The sequence below is a fragment of the Tursiops truncatus genome, chromosome 1, assembly GCF_011762595.2.
Source record: "Tursiops truncatus isolate mTurTru1 chromosome 1, mTurTru1.mat.Y, whole genome shotgun sequence".
Lineage (NCBI taxonomy): Eukaryota > Metazoa > Chordata > Mammalia > Artiodactyla > Delphinidae > Tursiops > Tursiops truncatus.
Genome location: NC_047034.1, coordinates 174,094,842 through 174,110,838, shown reverse-complemented (window position 1 = coordinate 174,110,838; position 15,997 = coordinate 174,094,842). Strand labels below are relative to the sequence as shown.

The 15,997-nt window shown below is 52.0% G+C and overlaps 1 protein-coding gene across 6 annotated transcripts in view; it reads right to left on the bottom strand.

Annotated features, from left to right (window-relative positions):
* Window positions 1–566: 566 nt before the first annotated feature.
* DHRS3 (dehydrogenase/reductase 3) overlaps window positions 567–15,997 on the bottom strand; it is a 42,007-nt gene continuing 26,576 nt past the window's right edge. For 5 of the 6 annotated variants that reach the window (XM_033843071.2, XM_073795792.1, XM_073795814.1 and 2 more), the window contains 5 exons: window positions 9,779–9,922; window positions 8,840–8,959; window positions 8,241–8,479; window positions 3,775–3,900; window positions 567–1,089 (listed from right to left, as the gene is read on the bottom strand). In XM_033843071.2, the coding sequence (XP_033698962.1) occupies window positions 1,005–1,089; window positions 3,775–3,900; window positions 8,241–8,479; window positions 8,840–8,959; window positions 9,779–9,922 (714 nt within the window). In that variant the 3' untranslated portion in view covers window positions 567–1,004. Of the gene's footprint in view, window positions 1,090–2,464; window positions 2,621–3,774; window positions 3,901–8,240; window positions 8,480–8,839; window positions 8,960–9,778; window positions 9,923–15,997 lie in introns of those variants that run through there. The other variant, XM_033843076.2, reaches the window with a different exon arrangement.

Below are 15,997 nucleotides of genomic sequence, written 5' to 3'. Positions count from 1 at the left end.
TTAATCCCCTCTGCCGTTCCAGACCTCCCTCTCCTTTGCTATTTCACTTCTACCCCCTGCAATCAAACCTGGCCCAGGGGCCCACAGCACCCCCTTAGCACTGGCCTTGCTGTGCTGGTGGTCTTCTGAATTTGGGCTGAATTTTGGGCAACATTCCCCTCTCAGCACCCAGCACGTGGTAGGTAGACAGGAGGGGCTCGATAAAGCCTGGTTCTGCTCTGCTGAGTTGGTGGCCTGGTGGCTGGTGGGGCTGTGGAAGGACAGAGAGCTGGTCTCTGCAGACTAGGTCACTATGGTCCTACCAGGGATGCAGGTAGGAAGGCAAAGTGCCCCCCAACCCATGGCTGTTGGGCCGGGCCTGGCAGAGCTGGCAAGGAGCCATGTACCCCCAGGCCTGGGCTCCAGTTTTTCTCCCGATCTCTGCCTCCTTCTTGCCTACTCCACTCCCGGCAGCTGGGGACCCTGAGCAGACCAATTCTCTCTCAAAGGATGGGGTGTTGTGGTTGGGTCTGGTGCCTTCCCCACTGACCACTAAGGACCAGAGGTCAAGGATTTCAACAAAGGAATTCGCAAAAGCCATCTCTCTTTATTTTGTATTCCTGCCGTTCAACCAGTTTGCACAAGCTGAGGATGAGTGGAGTTTGGAGGGGAAGGAGGAGTGCGTGGGCACAGTCCCTCCCGGAAATAGTCTATGCACGTTGCCGAGGCTGGTTAGACTTGAGAAGCGATTTAACAATGAACTCTACAGAATCAGAAATGTACAAAAGTGTCAAGGCAGCTGCTGGCTGGTTTCTTGCCTCCCCACGGGGGTCAGAGTTACACCCGTCAGTCCTGTGCAAAGGTCCTGGGGCTGGCTTGGGGGCACAGCCAGATTCCTCCCCAGGGGAGGAGCAGTCCTGCTCATGCAGCAGAAGTGTGTCAAGGGACAGGCACATGGGCGTGTGCCCAGGTGCCCACGCCCCCTCAGGTTCTGTGGCTTTTAAGCCTGTCTTTGCGTCCTGCCTTTATGTTCGCCCTTTGAAAGTGTTCATGCAGGTGTAGGTTCCTGAGAATTTGTGGATCTCCTCGAGGGCAGCCTGTGGGAGTATGCTGGTGGAGTGGGGAGGCAAAAGAGAAGATGGTTAGTGGGGAGACCAGTGGCTGGGTCACTGGTAGCCATACAAGGGGTGTAGTAAAGTGATGGTTCCCATAAGCTCTCCCCACCCCTCTCTCCAACATACACCGGCTCCCCCGACAAGCCACCACGACCCACCCCTCCATGGAGGAAGGGCTTTCAAGTAAGTAGGTAAATAGCTATTTACAAGGTAAAGGGTGGGTGTTACAAACTTTCAAAGCCACACTTTTAGCATTTTAGGGCCCAAACGTATCTCAGAGATCAATTAACTCCAAATGCCACTTATCCAACAAATATTTACTGTGTGGGGCTGAGGAGTTAGGTACTGGGTGTCACCTCCTCTTTTTTTTCCATGTATTATTTATGAAACAGCCACACTGTGCACATGATACAGTTGATGCCAAAATCTGTCCTCTGCCATCTCAAGATTCTTGGCCAAGTTTGTTCCACTGCATAGTGATGTTTTCCTATAGGTGGGACCTCAGGTGTTACGTCTCATCCTTTATGTCCCTCCAGATAGTAAAACACCTGCATATACCTTCAGGCCTTGTTCTTTAGCATGACACAATTTCTTGCTTCTTGTAGGAAACTTCCCAGACTCACCCCAGGCCTTTCCTGGGGCTCCCCATAGCTCTATGCTTCCCCAACAACCCCCGGAGTTGTGCTAGCTGTTTACTTGTCAAGTCCATGGGTGCCTCTGCGGTAGATATTTCATCTCCGATCCCGGCACTTAGCACAGGGCCCAGTAGAGAGACGCCCTCAGTTCCTCTGTTGAATGAAATTGAAGGGCCCTGGTCCATTCTAGTTGCAACATGGGAAAGCCTCACTTCCAGCTGGAGCAATCTGGAAGGCTTCCTGGGGGTGGTGGCACTAGAGTTGAGCCTGTGAAGATTTCTCTTGGGGAAGGTGAAAGGAGGCGCGGTGCAGGGAATGGGGAGGGGCTGGCCTCTGCTTCTTGTGGGAAAGTAGTGGGGGATAGAACACAAAATGTAGGCTGGGTGCTTACTGTGGAGAGTGCTGAGGTGTTCTAGACAAACTAGCTTTTTTTCTAGAATGTCCCCAAAAGCTTCTGAGAAGTTCCCTGCGGTGGAAGATCAGCTTGGCTTTGGTGAGGATCCAAGTCCCTGCTCTCCAAGGCTCACAGAGGCGGCCAAGTAGCATCTCAAAGCAACAGTCAGGATGGACTGAGGGAGGCTGAGGTGTGGCCTGAATGCCCGGAGTCCCCTACTCTGTGTCACTGAAAGGGACTGATGTGTCCCTGGGTCCTGAGGTTTCTTGCCTGCAGTTAGAGTAGCTCCTCAGATGCCCACTGTGTCCACAGCAGCCAGAGGGGAACCTGGTTTCCTGGGGGTTGACATCAGATAAAGGCACTTGGGTGCTTCACCTCCTGAAAAGGCCTTTCAGGTCAGAGGGGTTCAGTCATCTGGGGGTTGGGGGCCCAGGGGAGCCAAGAGTCCACGGTCACTCGGGCTCCGGGGTCAAAGCTCTCTGTGCAGCACGAGAGGCCTATGAAAACAGTGTTTAGTGGGGCACCTGCAATGGCCCCTTCAGCGTGGGAGTGGGATGGGAATGGTTTGTTGCCCAGAGTCTGGAAAGTTCTAGGGAATGTGATGCTGGGCACATTTTGGAGGAAGATGGTCTCCTCTGTAAAGCCTACCCCCCAAGGTGGTCTGCCCTGGTAAATCCCACCAGGGATGTTTCTGTGAATCCCGGGCCTTTGGCAATGAAATCCCTGTCTTCCCCATTCACTGATGTTCATTTTAAAATTTGATTCTATTTTATTTTATTTTTGGCCGTGCCACACAGCATGCGGGATCCTAGTTCCCCAACCAGGGATTGAACCCGTGCCCCCTGCAGCTGAAGCGCAGAGCCTTAACCACTGGACCGCTAGTCTTCCCTATTAGATTGAACTTCCTGAAGGCTAGGGCCAAGATTTAGTCTCTAGAATAGCAGTTCTCAGAGTGTGGCCCAGGAACCCTTGGGGGTACCTGAGATCTCTTCAGGGGTCTGTCTGCCAGGTCAAACTATTTTTATTATAATACTGAGACAGGTTTTGACTTTTTAAGTCTCATTCTCTCATGAGTGTACAGCTGAGTTTTCCAGAGGCTACGTGACATGTGACATCAGCAGATTAAAATCAGAAGCAGATATGAGCATCCAGTTGTCTTCAATTAATTCAGATAATAAAGAGCTTTGCAAAAATATAAAATAATGCCATTCTTCTTACTACATTTCTTTTTTGGAAAATACATTTACTTTTCACAAAAATATCATTTATGTTAACACTGAATGGATTTTTTCTTGCTATATATAAATGAATAAATGTATAAATCCCATAAAATATTTTCTCAGTTTTAATTTCTAATACAATAGATACAACTCACAGAGATAAAAGCACTTTGGGTTCTTCAATAATTTTTAAGATTGTAAAGGGTTCTTGAGACCAACAAGTTTGAGAACCGCCACTCCTTAGTAAGGATAGTATATCCATGGCACACGTACCACTGCTCTCACTTTCACGGCCACAGCAGGCAGACATGACTAATCAATCACCGGGGTACTTTCTCTTGCCTGAGGCCTCTTCCCCACCAGGGTCCACAGGGAGAAGGGGAAATGGCCAGCATGAGCCTGACCCAGAGCTTCCTTCCCCAGCCCCATACCTTTTCAAGATAATGAGGGCGTGCATCGTCCACGGGAGGAGGAGGAGGGCCTGATTGAGCTGCACGGCTTCCACCGTCCTCCGGGCCACGGTCTCCGGCTTTAGGGGCGGGAAGAGGTTGGGGAACCTGCAGGCAGGAAGAGACAGTGTGGGTTTCCCCTGAGAAGCGAGCGCTTCTGCTGAAAACCCCTGTGGCTAACATGTCAGGGTCATCCCTTTGGCTTCTCCTGTGTGGGAGACTTGATACCTGTTTGGAACACTCTCCCTGCTGCCCAGGATGTGTCAGGAGTTCCTCTTCCTCTCACTCCTCCCAGCGAGTCTCCCCTTGACAATTGAGGGCTTTTAGCCCACCCACCCACCTGGGACCCATTCTTAGAGCACTGCAGAGGGCTCCCCCAAACCTCACTCACATCCCGTCCGGCCCTGCTAAAGCCCTCCTGGGGCCCCTCGTTCTGCTTTCAGTCCTACCCACTCTGGGCCTCACCTTTCCTCCTTCTCACCCTGCCCCAACGATCCTGGCCAACCCTGTCACTTAAGATCTTTCCCATCTCAGCTGTCCCATCAGCCTGGCTCCTTCCTCCCATCCACTCAGAGTGCCCTCTAATCTCGGCCCCCTGATAATTGCCTTGACTGAATCGAGAATGGCCTTGCCTGTCTGCTTGTTTCCTGTGAATGGCCTGTCTCCCCCATCAGCCTGTGAGTTCCCCAAGGGCAGAAGTCTGGTGGGTCTTGCTCCCTGCTGTATGCCCTGTGTGCAGTGTCTGGGATATAGTAGGTGCTCAATAAATGCTTGCTGAGTGGGTAGACACTGAACGATGTGGCATTCCCCTACCACTTGCTGGTTTACTCACTCATTCCCTAATTCATGGATACACTCACCGATTCATTCAAACATCTACAGGGCGTTTCCATGGGGTTGATAAATGAATGAATGGCTGAGTAAGCAAACATCAGGGGGTTCTCATGCCTGTTCAGAGACATCTGACCTGAGACCCGTACAGGGATGATGCTCCCTTAGCGCCAGGCCTGTGCTGAGTGATCAACAGGCATCATTTGCTCCAACTGCCAGAGAAGGAAGCCGAGGCTCTGGGGATGGTGGGGACTGGGGAGTCAAACCAGGCCCGCAGGAGCCCCAGACCCGTGCTCTGTCTCCCCTGTCCCTCACTTGCTGCTTGTCCCACCGCTCCTGGGCCTATAGGTGCAGGACTGATGCTGCTGGCTCTGACCTCAGTCCCACAAAGGGCTGGTGAGCTGCTCCGGCACCAGGAGGACTGAGGGTGATGAGTCACCTGGGGATGATGTCACCCTGAGCAAAAGGCAACTCCTGGGCCCCCAGCGCGGGCTTGGCTGGCCTCAGAGAGTCCACAGAGCTCGCCCCCAACCCTTGGCTTCCTTTGCCATCATGACGGGCTGCCAGGATGCCCACGACCCTGCAGTCTGGAAGGGCCGGCCTCAGGGTCCTGTGGAGATGGACGCGTGAGACGGCTCGTGACGCTGGAGCCCCACAGATACGGTGGACAGTGTGGGTTTCCAGCCCCCACTTGGGCCAGGGCTGCTTCTGGGGGGACTGGAAGACAGGATGGACAGACCAAGCTCCGTGGGCTCAGGGGGCTCTTCCTGGTAGGATCCCTGCGGGAGAACCTGACAGAGGGGATGCCTCACACACGCCCGCTGGTGGGGCTTTCCCTTTTCCCTCCGTGGTGTGTGGGATGGGCACCCGGGGAACCGGCAGAGCTACGAACTCCCACGGAGGCTGCACAAACCCCTTGAAAGAGCACGCTCAGCCAATTTCTATGGGTGTCGTCTTGGGCAAGTAACTTTGCTTCTCAGAGCCTCACTTTCCTCATCTGAGAAATGGGGATAAGAGCTCTCGCAGGGTTGTGGAGGGTCAAACGCAGAAGCGTTTGTAAGGTGTCTGGTGTGGCTGGAACATAAAGAAGATCAGTAAAGAGCAATTTACAAACAACAGCACCCACCTGTATGGCCACTCTTGCCAGAAAACCCATCAGTTTTGCCCTAAACATGTCTCCCACCCTCAACCCTGGGACGCTGCTAAGCATGGTTGGAGAGGAAGCCAATGCTTTTCTTTCTTTCTTTTTTTCCCCTTCCTTCCTTCCTTCCTTCCTTCCTTCCTTCCTGAAATGGCAGTTGGTTAGGTACCAATCAACATTTTACTGCCCTTCTCCCAAGCCCTCGGGGCTCACCTGCAATCCACAGGTAACTAACCTTCACCTAGTGCTCACTACTTGCCAGCTGGCTAGTTGATTCACGCACAGGAGCTCATCTAGCCTGTGAGGCCAGGGTACCATTATCAATCCCTTCTTACAGACAAGGAAACCGAGGCACAGGAAAGCGAAGTAATTTGCCCAAGGTCACAGGGAGCTGGGATTAGGCCCCCACAGCCTGGGTCCACATTCTGAGCCACTGTGGGAAAATGATCTGGGGGAGGCCTTGGGTTTCCTTCTTAGAGTGATGGAGAGGAAACTATGCCAGAAGGCGAAACAGGCACAGGGATGCGAGGTCTGTGAATGTCCTGCCCACTTCAGGGCACCCGATTAGAACCATGGGTCGCCACTGCGGCACTTCCATCCAATATGCATTGTTTGAGCACCTCCTGTATACCCAGATGAAAAGAAACCAAACCAAGACATCATGGGGGGAAAAAACCAACATGGAACATTAATAGTCATTAATCCAGCCTCCTCTAAATTCAGCTTCTATGATAACTGCATATAAGTCAGGTGGAAATATATACATCTGTGATGACTGAAGTCTGCTAGGAAGATTGATAACTTATGCACTTATGAAGATGTTTGTTAGTAAAAATAATAAGAGCAGCAGTTCGTTACTGAGCATCTCACATGCCCTGGGCTTCACACTAGCTACGTTACATGTGTTATTTCTAATTCTCTCAATAATCCTATGAGGTATTATTTTCACTTTGACAGATGAGCAAAGTAAAGCTCAGAGTGGTAACAAAACTGGTTCAAGATTTCATCACCATTCAGTAGCTGAGGTGTGATTCCAAACAGGGAGTTGTGTTTTTTCCTTAATTTTATTGAAGTCTAGTTGATTTACAATATTGTGTGAATTTCTGCTGTACAGCTAAGTGACTCAGTTATACACACACACACATATATATTCTTTTCCTTTATGGTTTGCCACAGGATACTGAATATAGTTCCCTGTGCTATACAGTAGGACCTTGTTGTTTATCCATCCTGTATATAATAGTTTGCATCTGCTAATCCCAAACCACCATTCCTTCCCTCCCCTGCCCCGCCTCCCCCTTGGCAACCAGAAGTCTGTTCTCCATATCTATGTCTGCAAAACCGGGTGTTTTGATTCTTGACAGCAAAACCAGACTCAGTGATAATCACTAAGGTGTTCTGAGTGATTCCCACCCGGAGGCACTACGCCACATGCCTTCCGCTCTCTCAGGAAACTCTCACAATGACACTTCCACGCTATCCTCATGTTTGGAAGAAGCTGGTGCATATCATTTAGAAAGCAAAATTACCATTATACGGTGCATTGCGAAAAACAAGGAAAATAGTTTTGGGATGATTCCACATTTTCATTTATCTATAATCTTATGCCCCTTCACGAGCGCGCATCGTTATAGCACCATTTACTGGGCACCTACTATGTAGCACATACGGTGTTGCATGCTAGACCCCATTTTATCCCTATCACAGAACCCTAAGGGTAGACATTCCCATCATCCCATTCTACAGATTAGCATCAGAGCGGGAACTAATCGGGCTCAAGGTCACACACACCCCAGGGGCCTGGCTCCAAAGCACAAGCTCTAAACCAGTGGTTCCCATTCCCGTTGATTTAAGTGGCCTGGAGGAGGGGTGGGTGGGCTTCGGTATTTCTTTAAACTGAGCTATAATTTGCATACAATAAAAGGCATAAATCTTGTGTCCAGTATGATCAATTTTTACCTATGTAACCCCCACTCAAATCAAGAAGAGAGAACATTTCTAAAAGCCTAGAAGTTTCCCTGGTGCTCTCTGCCAGGCTATGTCCCCACTCCTCTTGAGGTGGCCACTGTTCTGATTTCTATCACCTCGGTCCAGTTTTGCCTGTTGTAGAACTTCAGACAGATGGAATCATGCAGAATGCACTTTTATGTCTCTGGTTTCTTTCTCTCAACATTTGAGATTCATCCATATTGTTCACTTACCAATACTTGGTTCCCTTTTTATAGTTGGGTAGTATTCCATTGCATGCATTTAGCATGGGAACTCTGTACAAGCCCCCTGACCTGAGAAGCAGGACCCTAAACCACTAGAGAACCCCACTGCCCTGCAGATGGAGAATCAGGTATGAGACCAAAAAGCCAGAGATAAAGGGTTCTGGGTTATTTTAAGATTTTGGGTCTCTGTGTGTAACGAGTCTTTCCCCTGATCCGATCTGCTGGAGGGACTTGGCTCGGAGAGGGGGTCCCCTGCCACTGACCTGACCCTCATGCCCTGGAACATCTCGGTGCTGGTGTGGAAGGGCAGCACGGTGGTGGCACTGACGCCTGGACAGTCCAGCAGCCCCAGCGTCAGGCTCTCCATGAAGGCGAAGGCTGAGGCTTTGGACGTGCAGTAGTCAATGGCGCCGGGGATGGCAGAGAGCGCCAGCACGGAGTTGAGACACACGATGTGGCCGTTCTGCAGCTCCAGCATCCGTGGCAAGAAGGCCTTGGTGGTCTAAGGGTGGGTGGGGAGGTCAGTGTGCAGCAGCCACGGCTTCCAACAGCCCCTCTACCGCCCCCCTCAGGGAGAACAGACCAGCCTGTACACAATACACTACGCCAGAGACCAGGCTTTTCTGGGATGGGAGGCGTGCGGGCCGAGGGCACTGAGCCCCACATTTCAGAAATTCCAGATGCCTCCTGGGGCAGCCGGTCATTCGTCTTGTCCAGTCACCCTATCCTAGGACATCCCCCCTGGCCTGAGCCCAAGCCCTGGCGAGCCTCTCCCCACTCCCCTATAGCTCCCAGGGTCCCTGGAGGGAAGAAGCATGTCACTGACATGCCCAGGGCTGGCTCAGTCTCAGGATAAACTTACCCAGAACTGGCCCAGGGTGTTGATGTGCTGGGACTTGAGAAGGGCATCATCGTCACTGTCCATCAGGCTCTTCCCATGGACCACGGCGGCGTTGTTCACCAGGATGGTGATGTCGCCCACCTGTGGGCAACAGGGGGTCGAGGGGCCGTTAGGGCGGGCAGCCCCAGTGGCTTGCACTTGGAGAGGAGGGACCTGGTCTTGGGAAGTCACATCACCTCTCTGAGCATCAATCTTGATTTGTAAGATGGGGCTAATAACCATACCAGGGTCGTTCTGGGGATCAGAAAGAATTTATGGCTGGGAATTCCCTGGCAGTCCAGTGGTTAGGACTTTGCACTTTCACTGCCGAGGGCCTGGGTTCGATCCCCGGTCAGGGAACTAAGATCCTGCAAGCCGTGCAGTGTGGCAAAAAAAAAAAAAAAAAAAAAAAAAAAAGCAGAAAAAAGAAATAATTTATGGCACATAATGTACCTGGCACAGAGCACATCTATAATAAATGAGGTTATTGTTACATAAAAATAGTTAACATTTACCATGTGTCAGATATCTAATGGTGGTTTCTGCTCTCTTGGAGCTCAGTGATGCATTCAGTCTAAATAGATGGCTGGAGTCGGGGATTTTCCCAGAGGGCAATGGGACATTTGTCCCCCAGGATCTAGGATAGAAACTCACAAGACCTAAACTTCCAAAGGGTACAACAGGTGATCAGTCTGCTTACGTAATCAACCTATGCCCTAGTCCCTGCCCCCTGCAACACACACATGCACACGCACGCACAACTTGGGCCAGCTTCATAGGAAAGCCCTCCAAGATGCCCTGAAAATAGCCATTCTGCCATAGGCAAAGCTCTCTCCCAGGCCACGTGAGAATGTTCTCTTTGGCCAGCATTCCCCCCCAGTGTCTGGCAGAGCTGAGGCCGGCCCCTCGCAGGCTGCCCACCTTCTCCCGGACAGCTTTGGCCGTCTGGTACACCTCCTCCCGGTTGCCCACATCGCAGATGAAGTAGTGGCACTCGGTGCCCATCTGCCGAATCTCCTCCGTCGTCTCCTTCAGGCATTTCTCAGTCCGGCCCCACAGAACGATCTGGAAGGAGAGGATAGCAGTACTGAACACGGGGTCATTAAGGAAGCCATCGTGATTCGATGATTGCCACCAGAAATTCCGTATGTAATTTGCCCCAGGACTGGCCTCCCTGATTCCATTCAAAGAGAGTATGCAAAGTCACAGTATGATTTGCTAAAGGGATATATATAGCCTACTCTGAAGGCAACCAAGAGTTTCTGAGCCTGTTCATGACCCTTTGGTGGACGCGTGATTCACAAGTCTTTCTCACGTATTGCTTCCAGGAGGATGCCTCCTGTCGGCCCAATTCCAATGATCCTACCTAGTTAAAAGTAGTAGCAGAGCTCTTTCTGTACAATGTTCCAGAATGCTCTGAGCTAGAAACAAGCTGGCCTTCTCACCACTGAGGTCTAGAGCCCCGCCGATGAACGGACTGCGAGGTTCTGACCGTGAGGTGCCTGGAGGCTGAGCAAAGCCTTCCCTTCCACCCAGCTGTGGTCCGGCAGGAGGAGGGCCGGGAAGACAGGCAGCTGGGCTCCTCTGGGGAAGGAAACACGACCTCACCCCGCAGGTAATAAACGCGGGACTCATTAGACCAGGAAGTGACCCTGGCAGGACCAAGACATGAATCCTTAAAGGGGATTGGGCAAATTTATGAATGGCTGGCCATAAAAGGCCGGGCTAATTCTCAACCTTGACCCACAGGAGAATGACACTCCTTCCCATGGTACGTCGTTGGGTCCAGAGAGGCCCCTGTTGGTAAAAGAACCAGGGTCGGGCGACGGGGAACGAAGAATCCTGAGACCCAGCTTAATCAGCACAGAGGGAGAAAGGCTGGGGGCTGGAGAGAATCAGAGAAAGGAAGAGATAAAAGTCTCCTGGGGGATTAATCTAATGGGTTTCTATTTTTGTTTCTTCTCTTTCTTTTAAAAATTATTAATGAAATTTCTCCTTAAAAAATAAAACCTAACACGGAACCCCATATGTGAAACCAGTAAAAGGAACAAATTACACGTCCAACTCCATATTTTCTTACACTAAAAGCAACGAATGAGAGTAGAAGGGCTGAGCTGCGAAGACAAACATTTTCAAGTGGGAGTGATGGACTAACTCCAGTCACGCCAGACCAGCATCTAACTGATTTCTGTACTTTGCTCTGGACTCGGTAAGGAGAAAAGTCACGCAGATAAGTAGTTGTTGGTGATAACCGTTTATCAATTGTTTACCTTGAAATCTCAGAACTTTCACATAACGAAAAAAGGCACAAAATGGGTTAGCTGGCGGGACACACAAATGTGTTGGTGGCTTCCATGGATTTGACTTTTTTATTAGAGTTTTTAAAACTTTCCAAATATTTCTTAAAGGAAAATAAAAGTGTTCTTTCAACTCTTGAAACATCTCTGGGAAAGCCCAGTTTGAAAACCCCACCTTGTCCAACCAGTTTATTTATTTTAATTGGAGTCTTGAAATACAGGAAAGGCTTTACGAGGGAGAATTCCATCAGCCACCCTCCACGACCACAAAAGTCCTTCAAGAGCAAAAGGTCTGCAATTAGACAGGCTCCAAGGGACACTTTCTTGTCTGTTGAACTAAAAACAGACTTAGAATGTGTTCCTCCAGGAGAGGCTGGAGAGATTCCTTCACGGAGAAGAGATAAACATCTGTTCAGGCATCTTCCACCATATCAGACCTCACTCTTGCCTGGTAGTCACTGTCATCCTAGTTTCCTTCCATCCTCCCTTGTCACCCCATCTGTCTGTCCATCCATCCTTCCTCACATCCATCCATCCACTCATCCATCCATCCATCCACCCCACTCCATCATCCATCCATGTAATTTCTGAGTATGTCAGTCCGAGGTGAAGGAAATCCTTGGCCTCATTTCTCATACCCTGGTCCCTGCCTAACCCCATCCCACATCCATCTCATATGGGGAACAGGACCCTGGGGCTTGCAGAGTTTCCTAGGGCCTGGCTGAGGATGAGAGAGGAGCCTCCGGGACTCTGAGAACTTCTGGACAAGAGAAGGCAAGCTTAAAGTGGGGGTAGGGGCTTGTTGGAAGGCGCAGCGGTCCAGGTGCCTGGGAGCACAAGAAAACCAGCAGAAAGGGAACAGGGAAGGCCAGCTCGGTCTGCATGGCTAGAAGGACACCCTGGAGAGGGAAACAGGGGCTAGGGTGAGGGAGGCGAAACGAAGGCTGTGCCCCACTGTCTTCCACGTATATACACCCAGGTGGGACGCTGAGGTCTGGCCATGTCCTTTTGGGGGTCTGTTGAGGATGCCCCTGGTGGGCTGGGGGGCTGGCCTCATGCTCTGTGCTCAGAGGCCCCACCTCTCCCCAGACACTGTGACGGGTTTGCTTTCTGTCCTCCTCACCCCACCCACCCCTCTGAGCAGGGAGCTCCCGGGGGCCCTGATCCTGCCTTGTTCATTTCATATCTCAGGGCCCAGCAATGCAAGTGCTATTTGTTGAGCGAATGAACGAAAGTTCATGGCCGTAAGTGGGACAGGACGGGAGGTGGTTAAATAGCCTCTCTGAGGCTGAGACGAGCCCAGTTTCCTAGACTGAGCCATTTAGGGTCCCAGAACCTTCAACACAGAGGCTGCTTAGCCCAAGAGTCAGCGAGACCCGGACTTTCACCCAGAGCCTCAGAACCACCCAGGACTGAGCTGTGAGGTGAGGCCCAGGCCGGTGTGTGTGTGCCTCACTGTGCGTCTCTCTCTGTGCGTGTCTGAGTGAATGTGCCTCTCTCTGCACGCGTGCACGTGTGTGTGTGTGTGTGTGTGTGTGTGTGCAGCCTCTGCACTGCTGTGCATTTCCTCAGGCGAGTCCCTGGGGAGCCAGGCTGGGCATCTTCCCGTCTTAGGACCCAGGTGCGTCTCCATGGTGACAGGGAGGCCAGGGCTGGTCACCTCGATGGAGCCTTCCAGTAACTGAGCCACTGGGGGTGGGAGGTGAGGGAGAGCGCTGCGTGGGGGGATGGGGCCCTTCCTGGCTAGGAGCCGCCCAGTTGGAGCTGCTACAGCCACTGTCCCTCCTCTTCCAGTGCCCTGCCCGGACCCCTCTGGGGACCCAGAGTCACCGACCAGGAACCTGGCAGGTACAGCTCAGAGGCTGGTCCGGGTGGCTTCTCACTAGAGTCACCTGGGGGTGACCCCGGACAGCTGACAGGACAGGAGTCCCACCCAGTGCCCAAATGCGGGTAAGGATGGGGTGGGCGGGAGGCAAGGGGCTGAGAGGAGCGTGGGGTAAGCAGCCTGGGGAGGGGGCAGATTTATGAGCCCTTGGAACCCAACATGGCCTCCTCTTAATCAACTCCCAGGACAGGGCGCAGCTGGGGAGGGTCAGCGGCCCCGGGATTTACGCTTAAGCCGAGTTTATAAAATAAGAGCTCAGGGGCACTAGACACCCCTTGGCCTCCCCTCCCCTCGGGGGGCAAATGGCTAGCTTCCGTCCCGGGGAGGAGGAGGGAAGGGGGGGTGAAGACCTCTGGCGTCCCAGGCCTCCCAGCAGAGGCACGGGGTCCCGCCCTCCTCTCCCTCGGAGCTGACCTCGCAGCGAGCCTGAACCCCCGAGCAGCCCCCAAAGCTGAAGGCTATCACGAGCCACTTTTTTTTTTTTTTTTTTTTTTTCCGGTACGCGGGCCTCTCACAGCTGTGGCCTCCCCCATTGCGGAGCACAGGCTCCGGATGCGCAGGCTCAGCGGCCATGGCTCACGGGCCCAGCCGCTCCGCGGCATGTGGGATCTTCCCGGACTGGGGCACGAACCCGCGTCCCCTGCATCGGCAGGCAGACTCTCAACCACTGCGCCACCAGGGAAGCCCACGATCCACGTTTTATGGCTGAGGACACTGGCTCAAAGGCGCTGAGTTAACTCGTCCAAAGTCGCACTCAGTGGGTGGCGGGGGCAGGATTTGAACCCGGAGCCTTTGTCCTCCTCAGATGCACCCCTGAAACCCGAGGGACGGTGGGATTTTTCTGAGCATTGAGAATTCTGCTCCCAAATCCCCTGAGTCCTCACACCAGTGTTTATTCCCACCCAGACCTCAGCTTCATGTCCCTCAACATCCACAACCCCTCGACAGGACCGCGCAGAGGGCCTGCAGCGGGCTGGGTGTTGTGCCTTTGCGGGATTTAACGGAGAGCAAAACAGACATGGTCTCCGCCTCAGGGAGACAGCGAAGGAATGAGAAAACAGCCGGACACAAACCGCTGTGAGTGGGATAAAGAATAAAAAGGGGAACGTTGTTGAAACTGGGACATTTCTGTGGTTGCTGTATTATGCCCGTTGTATATCTAAGGAAACTGCAACTCAGAGAGGCTAAGCAACTTGTCTGAGGTCACACAGCAACCAAGGGGCAGAGGTGGGATTTGAACTGAGGTTTTTCACCATGATTCCCTCTCCCAGGAGGAGAAAAGCCATCTCCTCTCTTCATGGAGTCTTGTGAGGATGAAACATGCAGAAGCTGGCACCCGCCTAGTGTTCAGCATCTGCTCTCTGTTATTAGTTCCCGTGGAGAGGAAGAGCTGAGAAAATCACAGCACAGCCCCTTGATATACCCTCTTCTGCAGCCATTAGAATGATGAGAGTTCACACCATGGACAAATGATCAGGAGAAAAGGGTGCAGCATTACCCATATAGGATAATCTCAGCTCTAAAAACGTAGTAAGTTGGTGGACGTCACCAGGCTACACAAGAACAGGGCTTGTCTTGGGTGGGATCATAGGTTTGCTTCTTTGTGCTTGTCTATATAGGAAAAATGCCTCTGAAAGACAAGTTCTATCATTTATGATCTTAAAAAAGGAGGACAGAATAAAAGCTTTCCCACAGATCATTTCCAAAACAGGCCATTTTTCACACAAGTAACTCAGCACAGCCGGTCCAACCCTGGCTTGCTCCCCAGGTCCCTGGCATTGCCTCTTCAGGGCTCCCATCCACTGTGAGGTGACTATCTGCATGTCTCTCCCCACTGCTGAGTGAATGCATGAGGGAGCTCACTGGGGCTCCAGAGTTCCCAGCTTACACTCACTCATTACGCACTGTACTTGGCCCTGTGTGTGATGTCTCACCATTTCACATCTACATACTGTCTCCAGGAGGGCAGGAACTAAATCTCACCCATCCTGGGTTCACTGTGACCCTACCTAGTGCCCAGCACAGACTGTTTTTCTCTGTTTTAAATGCCAAGGCTACTTGTGGACTCTTATTCATCCTGCAGAACCCTGCTTGAATGGCCCCGCAATTCTGAAGCTTCCCTGGCTCCTCCTTCCATCATCCCTACAACAATAACAACACCACTATATACTGGCTAACATTTATTGAACACTTTACATCCAAGTGTTTTCTCCTTTCATACTCACAATCCCACCAGTAGGTATGACTTCTCTCTCCATTCCACAGGTGAGGTGCAGACAGATGAAATGACTTATCCAAGGTTACACCACTTATAAGCAGCGGCATAGTGTGACTCAGGACCCATGTTCCTGAGTGCCAACACTAACCCTTGTTTGTCCCGCCACTAGTGCACAGATGTGAGTGTGCTGGACCTATTTGTGAACAAGCTCCTCCACAGGCTCGGGAGGTCCTCCAGCGAGTCAGTCATCTCCTGACCTCAGCATCCAGCATGGGCCGGGTACAGAGTAAAAGCCAACAAGCTTGTCTCATGGCACTGCTCCCAGGAGACCTCGAGAAAAATCTGCTGATCAAAAAACAGCGAGCGCCTCTCCTCCACCCGGCCTTGCCTCCCTCACCCAGAGGGGCTCACACAAATGCTTGGCCTTGGCGTTCATTGCTGGAGTTCAGCTGTGGCGCATGGTCCCACCAGGGACATGAGCTGGGTGGCCTCCGGGTGGGTCCCAGGAGGAGCATCTGTTTATAATTGGCAGCCCCGGAAAGATCTAAGTCCCTGGGCAGGTCTTTGGCAGGCATGTCCCATGGGCCCCATGTTTTGGAGCAGAGCGGTGTTCCGCTGGCTTCTCAGATGGAAGGAAAATACCCACCAGACCCCAAAGCACGGCAGGGTGGGGAGGGGCGGGAAAGTCACAATGTGGAGGGCACATAGCTCTCCACGCCCAGCACCTCCAGCAGGAGGGT